The sequence below is a fragment of the Chelonia mydas genome, chromosome 7 (genome assembly GCF_015237465.2).
Source record: "Chelonia mydas isolate rCheMyd1 chromosome 7, rCheMyd1.pri.v2, whole genome shotgun sequence".
In the NCBI taxonomy this organism is placed as follows: Eukaryota; Metazoa; Chordata; order Testudines; family Cheloniidae; genus Chelonia; species Chelonia mydas.
In genome coordinates, this window is record NC_057853.1 from 90,666,119 (window position 1) to 90,687,342 (window position 21,224).

The 21,224-nt window shown below is 41.9% G+C and overlaps 1 protein-coding gene across 6 annotated transcripts in view; it reads left to right on the forward strand.

Annotated features, from left to right (window-relative positions):
• Nucleotides 1–21,224, forward strand: part of PCGF5 (polycomb group ring finger 5) — a 117,035-nt gene that overhangs the window by 73,938 nt on the left and 21,873 nt on the right. For all 6 annotated transcript variants that reach the window (XM_043552359.1, XM_037905809.2, XM_043552357.1 and 3 more), the window contains 3 exons: nt 3,838–3,893; nt 4,007–4,066; nt 18,015–18,163. In XM_043552359.1, coding sequence (XP_043408294.1) covers nt 3,838–3,893; nt 4,007–4,066; nt 18,015–18,163 — 265 coding nt within the window. The remainder of the gene's footprint in view (nt 1–3,837; nt 3,894–4,006; nt 4,067–18,014; nt 18,164–21,224) is intronic.

The window sequence follows — 21,224 nt, forward strand, 5'->3', positions numbered from 1 at the left end:
ACTACAGTTGGTTAATAACGTAGTAAAAGCATCCTGATTGGTTAATAATTAAATCACACAGTGTTTTAATATCATCTGCCTCAAAGAGCCTCAGGAGACATTCTACAGAACCACTTGCAAGCCTAAGTCTGATTATCACTGCTTTTAAATCATGATTTGAGGACTTCATTAACTCAACCATAAGTTATGGCTCTGTTACAGAAGTAGGTGGATGGGGTTCTATGGCCTGTAATGTGCAGGAGGTCAGACTAGATGATCACGATCGTCCCTTATGACCTTAAAGTCTATGAGTCTAAATAAACAAACTGCAGTTAGGAGTTTCAGATGATACACACACACAGCTTCAAACAGCTTTGTTTGCTACATTGTCATTTTGCAAGTTAATAATATCTAATATGCATGATAAGGGGTCAAGGATGGGAAATTTAAGGGCTTTTTATTTAGAAAATATTAATATTGGTGTTAGTAAAATGTTAATTACTACTTCAGTATTTTTAACACAGAGATTTACCATAATTTCCAGAAGATAACATGCTCTTTTCATTGAATTTTGATGCTGAAAATTAAAGGAGGTGTGTGTATGAGTGCATTTTCTCTTCTACATTATTAATTATTGTGAGGGCAAGTAGAGTGCGCTACAGACATCTCACATAATCCAACAGCAAACACTGCATTTGTGATGTGACCTCTGAGTGACTCTAGAATTGTTTTGTTTCCCTAGTATTATTATATTGTACCTTATTTGTTTGCCTTAGAGTCCTGTTTGTTGTCCAGGTTCTGAACAACGTACTTTACTGTTGGTGAGAGGAGATGAAACAGTGAGGAGAGGAAGGAAGAGAAAACAGGAGAGAAGAGGAAACAGAGAGGGAGAGGAGACCAAAAGGAGAGGTGAAGAGGTAGAAAGAAGAGGATAGACTAAGTGGACAGGAAAGTGGGTGAGATTAAGAGAGGTAAAAGAACATTGTTAGCTTTAGCGATAAAAACATAGATGCATGTTATTTTCTGGAAAAGATTATATCTGTTCTTGGCAGCTGTATTGAAACAATGGGTCATATTTTAGTGATCAGAAAATTGAGAGAGAGTTGATATCAAAACCCTGCATTTTTAAGTCTCTAAACGCCCTTGTACATAGTGTCTGACCATAAATACAGTATGTGGTGGGTTCTTTATGAGAGACTGTAGATGAACTGAAGGCTTAAAAACCTATTAGGACAGTTGTCTATTGACCAAATTTAGACCTGGATTAAATGAGTGCAACTCCTGTCAGGTGTAACTGGATCACAAACCAGTGTAAATGAAAAAGTAGCACAGCTAGCATCAATTTGGCACCTGGTAGCCTCAGTTCTCACCTGTGCCAAATTCACGTTCCTTGCAGCTTGGGGAAAGTTGGGAGATGGCTCAAAGCCACCTTTTTGCTTCCTTGATCCTGCGCGGCTGATGGCCAAAAGGATTCCCAGCATAATTTAGAGCAGCCTCTAACTTATGCTCGCAGCAACCAGTCAGCATCCTGGGGGATCTGGCAGAGCCCTCTGTGCTCAGACTTGCTCCTAGCATGTCCCACCTCCATCACTCCCTCTATGTGAAGAAGTGAAACAAGTTGCATTGAGCCAACTACTCTAGCTTTACTTTAGAGACTAACCAATTTATTTGAGCATAAGCTTTCGTGAGCTACAGCTCACTTCATCGGATGCATACTGTGGAAAATACAGAAGACGTTTTTATACACACAAACCATGAAAAAATGGGTGTTTATCACTACAAAAGGTTTTCTCTCCCCCCACCCCATTCTCCTGCTGGTAATAGCTTATCTAAAGTGATCACTCTCCTTACAATGTGTATGATAATCAAGGTGGGCCATTTCCAGCACAAATCCAGGTTTTCTCCCCATGCCCCCCCCACACACACAAACCCACTCTCCTGTTGGTAACCAACAGGAGAGTGGGTTTGTGGGGGGTGGGGGGGTGGGAAGAAAACCTGGATTGGTGCTGGAAATGGCCCACCTTGATTATCATACACATTGTAAGGAGAGTGATCACTTTAGATAAGCTGTTGCCAGCAGGAGAGTGGGGTGGGGGAAGAGAAAACCTTTTGTAGTGATAAACACCCATTTTTTCATGGTTCGTGTATATAAAAACATCTTCTGTATTTTCCACAGTATGCATCCGATGAAGTGAGCTGTAGCTCACGAAAGCTTATGCTCAAATAAATTGGTTAGTCTCTAAGGTGCCACAAGTAGTCCTTTTCTTTTTGCAAATACAGACTAAGACGGCTGTTACTCTGAAAACTACTCTAGCTTTGTGTCACCTGTGGGATTCTCAGCAGGAGGAGTCCAGGGTTGAGTCCCCAGCAAAGCAGCCAGAACAGGGACCAAGGATTTAGCCTAATGAGTGTCAAAATTCAGGATGCAGAAAGTGGGGTGATCAGGAAAAGAAACTTACAGAAGGGTTTAAAAGCAAGCACACCCCACCACTTTCTTATACCTCTTTGCTAACAGCTTGACAATAGAGTGGAATCATCTTTGCTTTATTTTTTACTTTACTTTTTTGTTTTCGATCTTGTCCTTCTGTTCTGTGGTGTGTAAATTACATTCATTTCCCACACCCAATTAATGCAATATTCGTGTAAATTATGCTATTCTAGCACTTACTCCAATCTGCACCTCCCTTTATATCACCATTGAATTTAGTCCTATGGTTTTACTATTCTATAATATATAGTTATATTTTATATGGAGCTGTTAGATTATTTTATCAATAGTCTGAATTGTTGATACCCAAAATACATATATTCTCTTTTAATCTAAAGATTATTTGGATGTCATATTACTATAGAAAACTGTATGTTTTGTTAATATATAAAAAAGCAGTATCATAGAAACTGAGTTCCTATCCAGGCTGGTAGAAGTGATAGCAGACGCATATTCTGTCTTGTTTCATAAAGTTTAAGATAACAACTTCAGTACTAGGTAGTTAACCTCGTCTGTTTACACACACCGAGATAAAAATATATTTGCTACCTTTATCTGTAAGTAGCCTTCCTTTTCTTAGTTTGTGACACAAACTATAACCTTATGAAACATAATGTTTGTGTGTGCTAGCACTCTATATTAACCCAGTGGTTATTTTTCTGTATGGCTACCTGTTTTTAATTATTTTTAAGAGATGATGTGTCGTTGCTTTGTTTGGTGGTACCTTGATACTGTAGTGATGGACATCTTAAAAATGCTTATGAGCATAATAGTTTATAGCAACATTCTTTAGTCCAGAAAAAAAACACAGTCAACCAGAAATTTACCAGAGAAACATTACGGTCAATGAATTTATTATTTAAAGTTGACTACAATGGCCACCATCTTAAAATGGTTGGGGGGGTGGTTACATTTTATCGTTTTTCTAATTGTACTTTTCAAATATTAAGTGAATCACTTCACAATGATACACAATAATTTGCATGTGATAGAAATTGAAAAATACTATGAATGTTTTATATAGTGAGATTGTTTTTCTCCTCTTTCTTCCCCCCCCTCCCTTTTTCTCTGTATCTTTTTAAATACTGACACCTGAAGTTATGCCTGATTCTGTAACAAATCAGTGCAAGGAGTGGGTGAGAGGAGATAAGTGTGAATATATTTTTCTCATGTTTTTCTTTTTTTTTTTCATTTTGAAATCTATTGGGTTGTGAATGATGTATTACTTACCAGGAGCATTGTTATATAATTCCTGAAATGTTTGTTTAGGAGGCTTTTTAAATTTGTTTTTAATTACTTATAAGGGGTGTCTAAAATCCTGCATAGGCATCTTCTTTCTTTGAAAGAAATTTTTTTTTCTTCCTTGAAAGGTTGGATAACACATTAGAGGAAATTATATTTAAGCTGGTGCCTGGACTTCGAGAACGTAAGTTTGATTAGTTTTGCTACCTTTTTTGTGTTATTGGAAGCAGCATTTCTAGTGATATTTCTATACTGCTGATCTGAAACATCACTTTGCTTTTGTTTGATGTTAACTAGAGGAACTTCAGCGTGAGATCGAATTTTGGAAGAAAAACAAACCTCAAGAAAATGGACAAGGTGATTTTTTTGTTGCTGTTCTAGCTATAAATTTAATAATGTATCTGTTAAGTAATGTAATGGCTCCTCCATAGGCCGCAGTCCCCTGCAAATACTGGTGTTTGTGTATAGATCCATTGAATTAAGTGGTTGGAACTACACAGGTGCATAAAATTACACCTTTGCATACGTGTTTACAGGATTAGGGCCACGATACCCTGATGTTTGTCTATTCAGCAATTGTAAATTTTAAATCTAACAATTTCATCCTTATTTTCACTTGCATTTCCCAATAATTTTCCCAATAATATTCCCATGTTTGAGATTCATACTACTTTCTGCTTTGAATTCTTAATATCTTTTATACTTGATGTTTTCTACTTCGACCCTAGTTATAATCTACCAGTGGTAAAACATAGAACTACGTGAGTCTTTATATACAGTTAATTTCTTTTGTTATCAAATTTGGCCAGCTGTTAAGTGGGAGGTTGTCAAGAATTAGGTTTGACAAGTAACAGAAATATTTTTCCACAAGTGCTAAACAATTGCTTTATATATATTCCAGAATGGACGTCTTTCACTATTTAGTCTTAAAAATCTTTCGGAGTCCTTTATTGAGCTGATAAGTAGTGCAGAAAATCCAGGGGTTTTGTATTCTCTAAACTGGTTTCATGATTGGGATGCCACAGCGTGTTTGACTTTTTGTAAACCATTTAAAGACGCACTGTCAATCCAAAGAGAGATTTATTATGCTGTATGAGGATCATCTGTTTCAAAGAGGCATTGTCAAGTACTCTTTTTATAAATTTTTTATATATTTTCTGTTTATAATATTCTCTTTGCAGTTTGAAAAAATAATATTTCCTACCTCACTAGTACTTTGTACATTTACATTTGGCAAACATTACAGGGACAGCTTTAATTTTTTCTCTTCCTATTAATACAATTATTTTAATGTTAGCCTATAGTACAATTTAGACAAAACTTTACTAGTCCACTACAAAGTACCAGATATAATTAGAAGTACATATTAAATAAACTTAAGACAAATATATTTATTTATTAATTTTTATTAACGATAAACAGAACTGTTGATAGTGTTATTTACTCATCATAATGATCCATTAAAAGAAGGGTGTCCTTTACAAGATAAAGGAATATAACAGAGTCAAGGAAATACACTGTAAATTACCAGTTTCTGTAAATTTATACAGTTATAAGGATTGTACGATTGATATATTTTTAACCAGTTCGTCCTTCTAGATCTTCCTCAAATAGTTCAGTTGTTAATCTAAGGACTTCTTTGCTTTGTAAATCAAAGTGTAGAATATAAACGGGTTATGTAGGCTGGCTACTTCCATCTCACCACGATGAAGTCTTCTTGGTTGTCATCTAGGCTGAAAGGTTGCCTGCCTTTGCTCCTACTGTGCGGTTGTTGTGACATTTTGGGGATCACCCAGGTGATTCTGTCACCACCTGTCTTGTAATTTTGGGTGCTTTACTGCTATGCTATAAGAGCTCAGCGTTTTGACACCAGTAGCCAGCCTACAAGCATAAAGGTCTCAACCCTGGCTTCCACCTGCCTAGTTACTCGTTGCAGGGCTGATCCCACTAGCCCTTCTAGTCTCGAGTCTCTCCCAAATCTGTCTGCCCAAGTTCTTAACTATCAGACACTTGGACTTTTCTCCTCCGGTTTGTCACCCCTGAAGGAGTGAAACCTGCCCCCAGTCATGAGTTCACTTGGGCACACACACTCCATACAGTTTGCACAACAAACTCTTGCTTGCAGTAAAAATAAACCAAAGTTTTTGTTTGATAGAAAAATCATAAATTCAAAGATGAAATAGGGAGGAAAAACAAACACACGTTACACAGAAAATATATATAAAGATGGAGTCTCGGTCTTTACCCTTCTATGTTAGTTAAATTCCCTTTTCTCATACAAGTTAACTATTGCCTCTGAACAGTTTCCCAGCATATACCCTCTGTTCTACAGGGGATCCCATGTTTCCCAGATAGCACCCAGCTTAGATGCTGGCCCTCAGTTTTTGGATAGCCTTCACTTCAAACCCTCTTCTCTTTTAACAGGGTGTGCCTTTTTTTTTTTTCCCCCCTTTCTGTCAGGCTCTGGTAATTCATGGTTACACAGAGCAGGGGAAACTCCCTCCTTCCTTAGTTTTCTTTTCAATTTAAATGTCTTTCCATTAACTTTAATGATCCACCATTGTATCTTCCTGGCTGGACAATGGGTGGGTATTTGAAGTTGGTTTCATGTAAACAACTAACCTGGAAGGTGCCCTTCTCTGCCTGATTACTTCACCCTCTGTTCTGAGGTGATGCTGTAGTTGCACTACAGTTATTACAATTTTCTATACACACACACATACACATTCATAACCATAACCTGTATACATATCACCTAATGACCATCAAGGTCAGAACATTACAAGCTTTCATAAAAGACCTTACTTGGCATATATTTATACACAATAACATTGTATACAACCAGTTGATTCAGTTGCTTATTTCTTGGGTTCAGACACACCTGTTCTCCCTGGGGTGTCTGCACCCTGATTGTCACAGTTGTTACCTTCTTTCTCTTCTCAGGTGTTTGTGGCAGCTTGCTTGTAGAGATCGATAGGATGACTGTAGGAGTTCTTGAGCAGGGTAGCAGAGAGTGTGAGTGAAGGGTGATCACTTAAGAGTTTTATACTCTTCTTTCTATTTTAATGGAATTTTAGGAAAATACACCTCTTTCAGGTCTGTTTAGATTCAAGGTTGGCTGCCATTATACTTTCATGGGCTCCATGCCTGGTTTTGGTCACACCTTCAGCTCCTGAGCACGCAATCTGTTTAATGAATTTGCCGCATACTTCTAATTGCCTTTGTTCTCTTATCCTCAGATAATCTTTTAAAATTAGTTTTATCTTTTTGTTGTTGTTATTAGTATTATTATTATTATTATTATTCAGTCCATTTCCTGAGGGCAGATCTACACTTAAAAGGTCGCAATGGCACAGCTGAACTAGAGTAATGTTTAAGTGAAGACACGCCTATGCCTATGGGAGAGCTCCTCCCGTTGGCGTAGTCACTCCCCTCCACAAGAGGCGCTAGCTGTGTTGACGGGCAAACCTCTCACACTGACGTAGCGCTTTCTGTACAAGGGGTTTCGTCAGTATAACTACTGGTGTGAACAATCCACATCCCTGAGTGATGTAGTTATACCAAACTAAGTCTGTAGGGTAGACCAGGCCTCAGAGATCTCTTCAGTTTCATTAGGGTTCAGCAGGAAATGAAATTCTGTTTGTAAAAACTCCAGACACTCTTAATATAAACACTTTCAGTTTTACAATCTTTTTTAAAATTAAATAACTTTTAAAGAGGGTCTCTAGCTTAAATGGTCATTGCAGAATTTATTGGTTCATCATAATTTTTGGAGAGATGATTCTTCCTGACTTGGGGGAGGGGATTGCTTACGTATTAAATAATTAATAAAGCTCCCATCAATATATATATTCTATACTTAAAAGGCTTCTTAGACTAGAAATCAGTTTAGCAAGGTTATTAAATTTCAGGTTGGTACATAAAGCATTTTACCATAGCCATGATATTAGCAAACCATATTAAATGTTTTTCATTCACTTAGAATACTTATAGATATGCCATTTCAACATTTAAGAAATAAACAAAAATTTTCTGTAAGGCATTTTTCCTAGAATTTCCAGAATGAAGATTTTAGAGTGATTGTGAAAGAAACCCATTTCAATAAGGATATTTCCAGCATTCTTTTGTTTGGGTTTACTACAGTGTTTTTTCTTGGAAAGGGGAGCTTGCAGAGGCCCGCTATACTCCTGGGTTTTATGTCTTTGATAAGGATCTTCAGTGTTCCTCTTCGAGTGGTGTCCCTGTGGGTGCTCCATTCTAGGTGTTGGTGCGTCACTGCGCCGGAGATTGGAGATTTCTCGCAGCAGTACGCGGTCGGGGGAAGGGCACCCACAGGAGTCGTCTCGTACAACCGTTAGAACCTCCTGTAGTGTGCACTCCCCCGACCGTCCTCGGCTGCAGACAGATTTCCGCGGCAGTGCTCTCTTTGATACTTTCTATTAAAAAAAAAAAAAAAAGTTACAAGTTACATAGGAACTTCTTTTTAGTCTATACTTAGTTACATTGTTTAGTTGGTCTTAGTCAATACATAATTACATAGTTTCAATAATTTCTCTTAGATGTTTTTCTTTAAAAAAAAAAAAAAGGAAAAGAGAAGAACAAAAAAGACTTTTTCTCTCCTTAACTCCCCGTTTGGGAACAGTTTCTGTTTACCATTACAATTAACCCTTATCTCTCGAGAGGTGGGAGAGGCTTAACTGCAATCATGCCGGGCTCAACAGGATTTAAAAAGTGTGACTCCTGCCGTGAACCGATGCTGGTCTCTGATGGCCACACATCCTGCATTCGCTGTCTGGGAGAAACTCATATCTCCCAGAAATGCATACATTGCACCAACTTAATAACAAGGGCAAGACGTGACAGGGATCTCCGCTTGAAAGTGCTTCTCCTGGAGAAATCCCCCAACCTCCGCAAGAGACATCCTCCGGGGAGTCTCATAAATCGAGATCCCTGAGCTCTGATAAGGCTCTGACTTCCAAACTGTCAGGAAGCGAGCCTTGACCTCTCCAGCAAGGGTCTCTCAGAAAAAGAGAGCTTCCCCAGCGAGGTCTTTACCCTCAGTGCTCCACTCATCCAGAGTTAGCACTTACGAGGCACTGGGCTCCTCCAGCACCATCCCTCAGCGGACCACCGCCCAGCCTCAACGCGCGGCACAAGAGTTGAGACGTCAAGTCTCCTCCACAGCCCCAAGTACCCCGGTGCAGAGCACGGCACAGGCAGCGGCACCGCGATCAATGCTGCCACCACCGGCACTGACCCAAGACTTGCTGCCGCCTAACAAGCCGAACCCAGTACGTGTCGGTGCTCCAACGGTTGACCGCAACCCCAAGGCGGGACCAGCACAACTCCTGCATCCTGCTGACATAGCAGTTTCTTCAGCACCACAGTCACCACTGCTCGGCACCGAACACTCCCCGAGCTACATAGTGCGGTACCATCCTTCATCTCCTGCACCACTCTCCATGCATAGTGGCAAGGAAGGAGATGTACAGGACAATGGCGTCTCCTCTCAACGTTCATCCCCATCACAGATGAGACCTACTTGGAATGCTGTGAAACCTAAGCCACATCCCTCCAAGCATTCACAGCCCTGGTATGCACAGCACTGGCCTTACCCATTGCCACCTTAGCCCATGCAGTGGCCACAATGGGGTCCTTGGCCCACATACCAGAACCCCTATTCTGGTCCCCCTTCCCCAGAGGTTCCAGGGTACACCCATCATTACCACACAGAGAAACCTGACCCCCCTGAGACAGAGATAGAAGAGGAAGAGATACTATCTCAGGCAGACCTGGATGATTCACCACGTGCCCCACACTCATCTTCTGCACCAGATGAAGCAGTGACGCCGTCTACCCCTACGACACCAGATGACCTGAAACGGTTCTAAGAACTCTTCAAAAGAGTAGCAGACAGCCAAGAAATTGCCTTACATGAGGTGCAGGAGAAACAACATAAGTTGTTAAAAATCTTACAACCGGCATCATCGACCAGGATTGCCCTCCCCATGGATGAGGCTATAATGGAGTCTGCAGAGGTAATATGGCAAACACCGGCATCAGCACCACCCACCAACAAAAGGGCTGACAGAAAATACTTCGTTCCAGCCAAAGGCATGGAATTTTTGTTTTCACACCCTCAAGCCTGTTCTCTGGTAGTAGAGGCTGCTAATCAGCGCAGTAAACAGCCTCATTTCCGCTCCTCACTGCAAGATAAAGAACACAAGAGACTGGACCTCTTTGGGCGAAAAGTTTACTTGTCAGCCACCCTTCTGCGTAGAGTTGCCAACTATTCTGCTTTACTAGCAAATTAGGACTACTCTAACTACAGTAAAATACAAGAGCTTGTGGAGGATAAAGCATAAACATAGCATAAACGTCCTCAACACAACACCATTATCGATGAGGGTCAGTTAATAGCCCGCACAGCGCTGCAAGCCTCAATGGATGTAGTGGACACAGCTGCCCGAACAACCGCAAGAGCTGTCGTAATGAGAAGAACATCATGGTTGCAGGCTTTGGGAATTCCAAAAGAACTACAGCTAAAAGTGGAGGACCTCCCCTTCGATAGGGATAAACTATTCTCGTCTCAAACAGACAACATCCTCCATACCATGAGGGTCTCCCGAGCAATGCTGCGTACACTAGACATATATCCACCGCCAGACAAGCGCCCTTGCTTTACACCATACCAGAGGTCACGAGACGCCTCGTTTAACCATCAACAACCAAGATACTTCACTCAGAACAGACCCAAACAACGGGCTCAGAGACGACGAGCTCCACAGAACCAGGCCTCGTCCACCCGTCCATTTACATCTAAGCCACAATTTTCAAGTCATGGTCGAGAGTATGCACGACCTCCCCACACCTCTAGCGCCAATAGATACCCCATCCCACAATTTTGATCACCGTCTATGCCCATCTTACCATGCCTGGGCTGTGATAACGACAGATCAATGGGTTTTGGAGATCATGCAGTCTGGCTACACCATTCCTTTCACAGCTATTCCCCCCTACAATCCCCCCTTCCCCGTCCCTCTTCAGGGACCCCTCTCACGAGCACCTTCTGCAGCAGGAAGTAGAGCACCTCCTACTGCTGGGTGCTGTAAAACCAGTACCACATCAGTACCGAGGGAGGGGGTTTTTATTCCAAATATTTCCTGATGGAGAAGAAAGGAGGGGAATGGAGACCAATCTTAGATCTCCGAAAACTCAACAGGTTCGTATGTAACCGCAGGTTCAAAATGGTCACTCTGGCCACAATAATCCCAGCGCTAGATGGGGGACTGGTTTGCATCCCTTGACCTCCAAGATGCATACTTCTATATTACAATACATCCTGCCCACAGACGGTTCCTGAGGTTCACAGTAGGACCCATCACTACCAATACAGGGTCCTTCCCTTCGGACTGTCCCCTGCTCCCCGCGTGTTCTCAAAAACGCTCACGGTAGTAGCAGCACATTTACGATGCAAAGGAGTCATCATCTTCCCTATTTGGACGATTGTCTTCTCAAGGGTACCAATCGACAAGAAACAGCAGGCATGCTGAAGACCACAATAGACCATGCTGAAGACCACAATAGACCACCTAGGTCTACAGATAAATGAAAAGAAATCCACCCTGGAACCAACCGAGCAATTGGAGTTTATTGGAGCCGACGTAGACTCCATACAAGCCAAGGCAATATTGCCAAACCACAGATTCACTACGTTGACCAGTCTTATTTCCACGGTGACCATCAGCCCACAAGCTTCAGTGAGGACATGCCTTCAGATTCTGGGATGTATGGCAGCTACGACTTTCGTAGTAAAGTATGCCAGACTCCATATGCGCTCTCTGCAGCACTGGTTGAGCATGGTCTATGCACCCAGCAAACACTCAACAGACATGTGACACTACCACCCAGGGTTATCCTCTCCCTACAATGGTGGACAAAGCCAGGGAATGTATGCTCTGGGATTCCCTTTCAACAAGACTACCCATCAGTGACTATTACAACAGATTCCTCCCTGATAGGTAGGGGCGCTCACTTGGGTCACCACAATGTACAAGGCAAGTGGTCTGCAACAGAAACCCGACTACATATCAATCTCCTGGAACTCCGCGCAGTACACAATTCATGCCGACACTTCCTCCCTCTCATACGAGAAACCTCAATCTCTATTCTCACCGACAATGTAGCGTGCGTGTTTTACATCAATCGCTAAGGAGGAGCCAGGTCTCACTCGCTGTGCATAGAAGCCATGAATTTATGGAACTTCTGCATCCGCAACAATGTAAACATCACAGCATCATACCTACCAGGGTGCCAAAACACTACAGCCAACAACCTCAGCAGGCACTTCTCACAGGAACACTAGTGGGAAATCCACAACAGTGTTCTCAACACAATATTCCAAAAATGGGGTTACTCAGTAATTGACCTTTTCGCCTCAGTGACAGATCACAAATGTCCACTATTTTGCTCAAGGGCAGGCCTGGCACCTGGATCGTTAGGGGATGCCTTCCTCATCTCATGGAATGCATCACTCATGTACGCCTTCCCGCTGATACCACTGATCCCACGGGTCATCCAGAAGATACGACTCGATAAAGCATACATCATTCTCATTGTCCCCACACGGCCCAGACAGACTTGGTTTGCGTACCTCTCACGTCTAGCAGTCTATGCCCCACAACCACTGCCTTTCCGGATGAACCTCCTTCCTGACCCAGAACAAGGGCCTGACGCTCCATCCAGACCCAGCGAAACTTCATCTCAAAGCATGGCTCCTCTGTTCGGAGAAAGTAAAACAGGTATTGCTAAATAGCTGTCCCCTCACCACTAGAAATACTTACCGCCATAAGTGGAGAAGATTCTCCCTTTGATGTCAGCAAAAACAGCTGGATGTGACCAAGGCGCCTCTCTCTATGATTCTAGACTACCTACTAGAACTTAAGGAAATGGGGTTAGCCATAAGCTCTATTAAAGTATACCTCGCTGCCATTATGGCCCTCCACAAACAGATAGAAGGGGCTCCAATATTCGCTCACCCGATTACATGGCGCTTTCTAGCAGGTATACAGAACATGTACCCAGAGGTACGCCAACCTGCACCACCATGGGATCTCAGTCTTTTGTGTTCAAATGTCTCACAAGACCACCCTTCAAAGCTCTAGCAACCTGCTTGCTCCTTCATATGTCAATGAAGGCTACATTCCTAGTGGCAATCATGTCTGCCAGATGTGTCAGTGAAATAGGAGCATTTATGGCTGAACCACCATACACTGTATTTACCAAAGACAAAATTGTTATGTCCTCACCCAAAATTCTTGCCCAAAGTGGCTACAAATTTTCATATTAACCAAACCATAACTTTACCTGCCTTCTATCCCAAGCCACATAACAACTCTCGAGAAGCAACATTGCACTTGCTAGATGTCAGACGGGCTGTAGCCTTCTACTTGGACAGAACTAAACCTTTCCGCAAGTCACCAAGACTATTCATCTCTATAGCAGAGCGCTCTAAGAGCTCTACAGTATTGACTCGGAGACTCTCCAAATGGGTCTCTACCTGTATTCAAACTTGCTACCACCTGCATCACACCCGTGCCCACATACCCATGGGCATCAGATCCCACTCAACGCAAGCCATGGTGACATCGACTGCATTCTTGAACAATGTCCCCTTAATAGATATTTGTAGAGCTGCAACCTGGGTATCGGAGCACATTTTTGCAAAGCATTACACTATCACCTCAGGCCTTGTCTCAGACTCTATCGTTGGCCTTATAGTGCTCTCATCACACACTTATACATAACTCCGAACCCCTACCATCCTTCGTGGGGTACTGCTCTACAAGCACCTAGAGTGGAGCACCCACAGGGACACCACTCGAAGAAGAAGTTACTCACCTTGTGCAGTAACGATGGTTCTTCGAGATGTGTGTCCCTGTGGGTGCGCCACTACCCACCCTTCTCCGCTCTACTTCAGAATTCACGCAGCCGAGCTCTGTGGTAGAGAAGGAACGGAGGGACTGTCGGGGGAGCGTGTGCTACAGGAGGTGCCAACGGCTGCACTAGACGACTCCTGTGCGTGCCCTTCCCCCGACCAAGTACTGCTGCGAGAAATCTCCGGCGCAGGGACACACCGACACCTAGAGTGGAGCACCCACAGGGACACACATCTCGAAGAACCATCGTTACTGTACAAGGTGAGTAACTTCTTCTTACTTCTTTTTGAAGTCCTTTTGACCAAATTGTGTTTAACAGTTGCAATTTTTACAATTAAAACTCCAGTTAAATATTCTATACAAAGTATGAATCACAACACCCAAGTTTACATCCATTTTCCAAAACATAGCATAAAAGGAATTGGCATAGAAGATTAAAGCAAGATAAAGTTAAAAATGCAGCATTTCCAAGTTTTTGTAAACACTCTTAGGCTTCCTAAGTATCTCCCTTGATACTTGGGGACTTGTCCCTGAGGTGACAGGAGGCAGAAGCCTCCTGGAATTCCTTTGATTAGCTAGAAAACCTCCTAACATAAATAACTAAAAACATGTTTATCATACTCACCAAGTACCCTGGCTATAATCTGCTTGTAACTATATGTTACTATTCAGTAAAGGCACAAGCAAGTTTGTTATGACCTAATGTTTTAAGAATAAGTTATAATAATTTTATTAATATCAGTAGTGAGGTCTGTTCACCGCAAGTCTCAAACTACCAAAATATGCTGCCACAGATATAAGGTCTTTCTGTTAGAGCCAAGGTGACCTTGGGCTGAGGGGGTCTGGATCTGCAAGACACTTCTAAGTCCAGATTACAGGTTGGATAGATATGTTTACATAACAGAAGCATTTGGAATAAGTTAGACACCCAGAAAGTACTTAGAAATCTGCTCTGAAAAGAAATTAAGTGTATGGATTTCTTACTGAATAATTTCACTAGTGTTTCCTTGTGGTACCGGCAGCAGCTTAATACTGTAATGTGTGAAGGACTTTTCTGCCATGTGTGGTTTGGTTCTTTTGACTTGAAGAAATTTCTTGGATACTGATTCAGTATTATAAGTCTAAAAAAGATTTTTTTTTTTTTCAATCGCATCAAGTCATGCTTTAAGAGGTTGCTTATACCAGATGCCTGGACAGTTGCCTAGACAAGATCATAGTTGAAATAGCTGCAAGGACTTTTCTGGGAAATAGCATAGAGCTCTTAAGGCCTGGGAGGGGAGTTTGAATTCCTGTCCGGGCGTCCTGAAAGATATTTCTCTTGCACATGTTCCTGAATTGTTTATCTGATTGAAAGTTAGCTGATTCCCTAGCGTCTGGTATTGGAAAAGCCTTAACAGGAAACCCAGATCCTTAATTGAAGCTTCCTCTATTATTCAACATTAGTAACTACTGAAAATTAAAGTTATGCAAGGTTTTGTATTTGCTGCAGAAGCCATGAAGCACAGATAATTCTCCACAGACAAATGCTTGTCATATGTACTTTGCCTGTTCGAGGGAAGGGGTTTAATTCCTGGAATTTCACAGAACTTTCCTTGGTAGTTTGATACAGTATATCCTGTTTATAGATGGTAAAAAGCAGCTGCAGGGACAAATAAAAATGTGGTTTGTTCAACTAGAAAACGTGCCAGTGATTAGTGATGTCTTGTTTCTGGCTTGTCTAAGATATTTTTCTTTCCAAAAATTTGGAGTAACAAAAGTGGACAAGGTGAATAAGGTACTATGTCTGAAAATGTGTGCATTTATTCATTAATTACTTTAGGCATGAGAGATTGTTTTCCATACAGTTTTGACTCTGGTTTCACATTTTAACTGTTTTTATTCATGTATGAGTAGTTTGAGGTGGAAATAGAAAAACATAATAGAACCTGATTTAACAGAGTATCAGAATCGGCAAAAAGTAATCCATTCAAGTCACTTGTTTATCTCATAAACCAGTTTTTGCATGCATGTGAATTGGAGCTGATAGATAAGAATGTTTAAACTGTTCTTTTGTCCTAGTTTCATTCATATTTCTCAATTTTTATCAGCTACTCATTTTTCTGTAACTCATGTCAGCACTTTATTAGTCTTGATATGTGGAATTAGTGTTTTGTGCCTGCCCTGAACAGCATTTATTTACAAAAAGAAAAGGAGTACTTGTGGCACCTTAGAGACTAACCAATTTATTTGAGCATAAGCTTTCGTGAGCTACAGCTCACTTCATCGGATGCTCACCAATTTATTTGAGCATAAGCTTTCGTGAGCTACAGCTCACTTCATCGGATGCTCTGAAACCTAGCATTTATTTAGTAACCCCCTAAATAAAATAGAAAGACTCTGAGATTGCCCCTATTACAGAGGTGGGCAAACTACGGCCCCCGGGCCATATCCGGACCGCGGGACCCTCCTGCCCGGCCCCTGAGCTCCTGGCCCAGGAGGCTAGCCCCCGGCCCCTCCCTTCCTGTTCCCCCTCCCCCGCAGCCTCAGCACATTGTGCCACGTTCTGGGCAGCGCAGTTGCAGAGCTGCGGCCTGACCTGGTGCTCTGGGCGGCGTGGCTGTAGCACTGCCAGCCACCGGTGCTCCAGGCAGTGCGGTAAGGGGGCGGGGGGGAGGTTGGATAGAGGGCAGGGGAGTTCTGGGGTGTGAATAGGGGTTGGGGGGGTCAGAGGGCAGGGAACGGGGGGGTTGGATGGGGCGGGGTCCCGGGGGGCAGTCAGGAATGAGGAGGGGGTTGGATGGGGCGGCAGGAGCAGTCAGGAGTGGCGGTCCGGGGGTAGTCAGGAGACAGGGAGCAGGGGGTAGTGGATGGGGCAGGAGTCCTGGGGGGCCGTCAGGAGACAGGAAACAGTGGGGGTTGGGTAGGGCAGGAGTCCTGGGGGAGCCGTCAGGGGTAAGAATCAGGGGGGTCGGATAGGAGGCAGGGGCCGGACCACACCTGGCTGTTTGGGGAGACACAGCCTCCCCTAACCGGCCCTCCATATAATTTTGGAAACCCAGTGTGGCCCTCAGACTAAAAAGTTTGCCCGCCCCTGCACTATTAGGTGTATATAATAGGTGTGTTGTATGTTGTCTTCCAAACTTGTTAAAAGCTAAGCCAGTTAGAAACACACCATTTTAATTTGCTGTATGATTAGTGTTGTTTGTATTACAAAAACACCCAGAGGTGCCTGTTAGGATTGGGACTCTGTCAGGGGCACCAGAATGGGGGGGGTGAGGGGGCCACGGCCCCTGCACTCTTAAAAGTGGGAGGGCTATGCACTTTTTACCAGCCATGAGGGCGAATGAGGGGTGAGGAAGGGGCGGAGAAGAGTGAGCGGGGACGGGGCCTTGGGGGGGAGGGGCAGCATGAGGGCAGGGGCTTGAGGAGAAGGAGCAGTGCAGAGGCAGGGCCTAGGGTCTGGCAGCAAGGGCAGGTCACCAGTGGGGCTCCCCCACTCCCCCCCACTTTTAGGAAGCTTCCGCTGATACTGGGCTCTATTGTGCTAGACACTGTAACATACATGGTAGGAGACACTCCATGGCCTGAAAAGTTTACAGTGTAAATTAAGATGCAACAAGTGGGTGTAACAAATAAATGGAGGGAATGGGTGAAGGAGGATAAAAGGTAACTGATAAGAACACATAGTTACAGAGACTATGTCTTCACTGTGAAAAAAAAAGGGGCGGGGGGTTTATAGCAGTATATTTAACATATTAGTTGTAAAATCTTAGTGGAGACATGGCACCTGTAGATATTACTGCAAAGTCAATACTGTACCTCCACCTGTGGCTGATCTTGCCTAGTATACTTCATGGTAAAAATACAGTGCTTTGTCGCCTCTAGGATTTTACTGCAGGATAGCTAATGCATGTTAGTTATCCCACAACTGAAATGCATGTTAGTTTTGCATAGTAAAATGGGGTTGACTTATTCTGAGATGTGAGCTTTATTAATTACAGGAAGTAAACACACAAAAATAGACTACCATAATCACTACTCACCACCTGCCTAACCACTATCTGTAAAGTAGAAATCCTTTATGTGCATGTAAAATTGCAATTTCAGTAGTAAACTTCAATTTTCAAGGATTGTAAATTGAGCTGTTTTTAAAGAATGCATTGAATGAAATTCAGTCCAATAGCATATTTTTAAAGAACGTGCCAGATTTAAAATAATTGAACCAAAGCATTTTAATGCATTTGGGAGAATTTAGCTTTAAATATATCTTTGATTTCATATCTATATCTCTGTGTGTATGCATGAGTGTACTAATTCATTCCCAGACATTGCAAACCATTCCTTTTAATTGTATGGTACCTGAATAATCTGATCTTTATATGTTACAGATGAAAGTCCAAAAGCTGACAAGCCCAAAGTAGATGAAGAGGATGATGAAAATCAAGACGATAAAGATTATCATCGGAGTGACCCACAGATTGCTATTTGCCTTGATTGTTTACGGAACAATGGGCAGTCAGGGGATAACATAGTAAAAGTGAGTTGTTGGAAAGAATCTGTGCTGCTTATTATTTCCTGACAATTTAAGATAAACTTCTGTGGGAGAGAGTTTTGCAGTGTTCATGACCTATAACCATCTCCATTGTCGCCATAACAAAATCCTCTCTTGATTGGAGCATTATAAAGAATCTTGCAATTTTCACAATTCGCTGCCTATAAAATTACTCAATTTGTGATTAACCTTTTCAATAACCTATAGGACTAGCACATGTTGTGGTAAAACAGGATGAGAATTGGAATACCAAATAGAAATGTACACCGTGGTATTACAATATTTTAAATCTTCTTCTGTTGTGGTTTGTCCACTTAACATGAACAGGCTCAAATATCTTCCCATCACTTTCACAAAAAAAAGTATTTAGTATTTTTAACCCAAGGATTGCTCGAGTACTGAGGAACTGAGAGCCAAATCTTCTGAGCTATAAACCTGGTGTTGACACGAACTTGTTCTGTGATCTTGGGGCAAGTCACTTTCCCTATTTGAAAAATGGAGATGATGAGGCTTGCTTACCAGTCTTCCAGCACTTAGGGGTATTTTCTTTCTCTCATGTCTGAGCTCTTTCTAGGGGGAGTAAGCTATGTAGGAATCCTTGCCGATTTTACTGTCAAATTGTCAAACTGCTGCAGAGAGAAAATCATAAAATGGTAGATACAAAGTACTCATCTAGTCAAATACTACAGAATGTTTTACTGTGTAGGTGTGTATTTTAAACAATCATGCTCAATATTTGAAACTCTTACTCAGTAGAAAAGTCTTTGTTCTGGCCCAGGATCAGCAGAACTGTGTGTGTGTCCGTGTCCCTCCCTCAGCTTGATAACTCACATGTTGCAAGAAATGTCTCTTTCTCCCAAGATAGGTCTCTGTGTTTTGCAGGTTGGATTAAAAGTGTTAACCACATAAGCGCTAGGTTCTGCAATAACAGATCACATCTCAACATTGGGGCCTTAGAGAGTTTTCACTGGATTACTTGAAAAAGGTTTTAGTCTTTTACTCTTATAAGCCAAAGAGGTTTCAAGAAGTGTTCCATCTGTTCAGCTGTCATGTGACTGTGTCCCTTTCCTGTTAGCCTATGTCCCTTTTATATTTTCTTCATTTCTGTATTTTTTTAAAAACTGTACAAAATACTGATACATTGGAAGAACTTGCTTTGTCAGTGTTATTGATTCCCTTAAAAGAAAGTTAAAAGCAATGCAATAGAGGACCAGCAGGGGGCTGGACAAAAATGGCTTCCTGAAGCCTGAGATGTAAGGGGTTAGCAAAGTAAACTGCCTCCATCAACTTTCTGAACCTACTAATTCCTCTCATAAAGCACAGTACAGGGTTTCAGAAGATGGAGTCTCCAAGGGAAAAAAAAAATCAGAACACCTACTCCAGAGGTAGAAATCAAGGATAAAATGCTGGAAAAATCCTGGCAGATGGTGAAACCCAAGAAAAGGAGACTAGGAAAAGAAAAGACAAATCCTCTTGATAACGTACTGTCAGTGGCAGAAGTGAACCTAAACAGGAGTACTCAGATATCTGAGGAATCAGCTAAAGATTATATAGAAGGGACTTCCTGAAGTCATCAAGAATGAACAATTGTGAAGTAACTGTATTAATGTTAGAAGGGAAATAGTATGGTATTTGCTTTAAGTGAAATGAGCATAATATTGTGATAGCTGCATTTTAGAAAATAAAGGACAATAGGGAATGGGTAGGGGTATCCTAGGTATGGAGGAGATTGACAATAGAGAAGTAATGGGGAGGAGCCCTTAGGATCAGATGTAATTCAAGTTAGCAGGTGATAATCAATCCCTGAGGGTGAGGGTCAAGGTCCCATAGGTGGAGAGTATACCATCTTTGAATTACAAGAGAAGCAGTCCAAGTATTCATGGGGAGAGTACAGAGGTTTAGGGTTCAGCAAAATGCTTGTTTGGGGAGTGATTTATATGCTATGGTGGTATTTTGGTTTTGGATTGAAACTATGGGAAAGGCAGGAGTGGGGAGGCAGAGGGGAAGTGTTATAGGAAATAGCTAGGGAAGTTTAGAAACAGAAATCAAGCCATATTCAGGCAAACTGTCACGAATGTAACACAATTAGAAACTAGAGACATCGGACACACAAGGATTCATGCCATCAAACAGCTGAAAAAATCACAATAATTTCAAGTTTTTCAGTAAGCTTAAATAGTTATTCTCAATGGCTCTTCCTTTTAAATAACATCTTTGAATGTCAAAGGGCTAAGTAATTGCATTAAAAGGGAAAAAGTTCTGGCCAAATTTAAAAAACATGCTTTTAGATTATTGTACTTCAAGAAACTCATTCTCAGGAGGGGCAACTTATGGGCATGAAAGGTAATTGGTTTAGGCAGATCCTTACTTTGGCTCAAGCAAAAAATAGGTGTGCATGTATTTGCTGAACATGTATGTTTTAACATTAAAGACCAGTTTAGCTTGTTGAAGGGCACCATGGCTGGGTTATTAATAAGAGTTGGCTCAGTGCCTCCCAGTCAAAAGCAAATCTTTTTTTTTAAGATTTTTAAAATTCTGAAGGACTTTAGGATGGAGAAATTATACCTGGAGGAGACTTCTGTTTCACACTGATTCTTTAGGGGGACAGATCTGACAAAAAAGTCAAGAGGGGTGGGAAAACAGGTGTAGCATTGATTTCTCTGTGCTAATAACTCAATCTCAGATTGTAGGAGAGAACTGCACCCGTGGGAAAGAGACTATACATTTTATTCACACCCACACTAGGCTAGATGTATTGTTTCTGTCTAAATCCTTAATGACGCAGACAGGACCCGCACAAATTGGCACCATTACACGGTCAGATCATGCACCACTGAAAGTAGTATTTGATAGGTGGGATAGGTCCTAAAGATGACTTTTTTGGGAAAATGAACTGCTTGCTTCTCAAAGACAAAGATCGGGTTTCAGCAATTAAAGAAGATATTGTTAAATACTTTCAGATTAATGATATAGACAGTATAAAAAGAGGTCGTATCTGGGAGATAGGTAAAACTGTATTTAGGGACCATTTGGATAAGCAGAACTC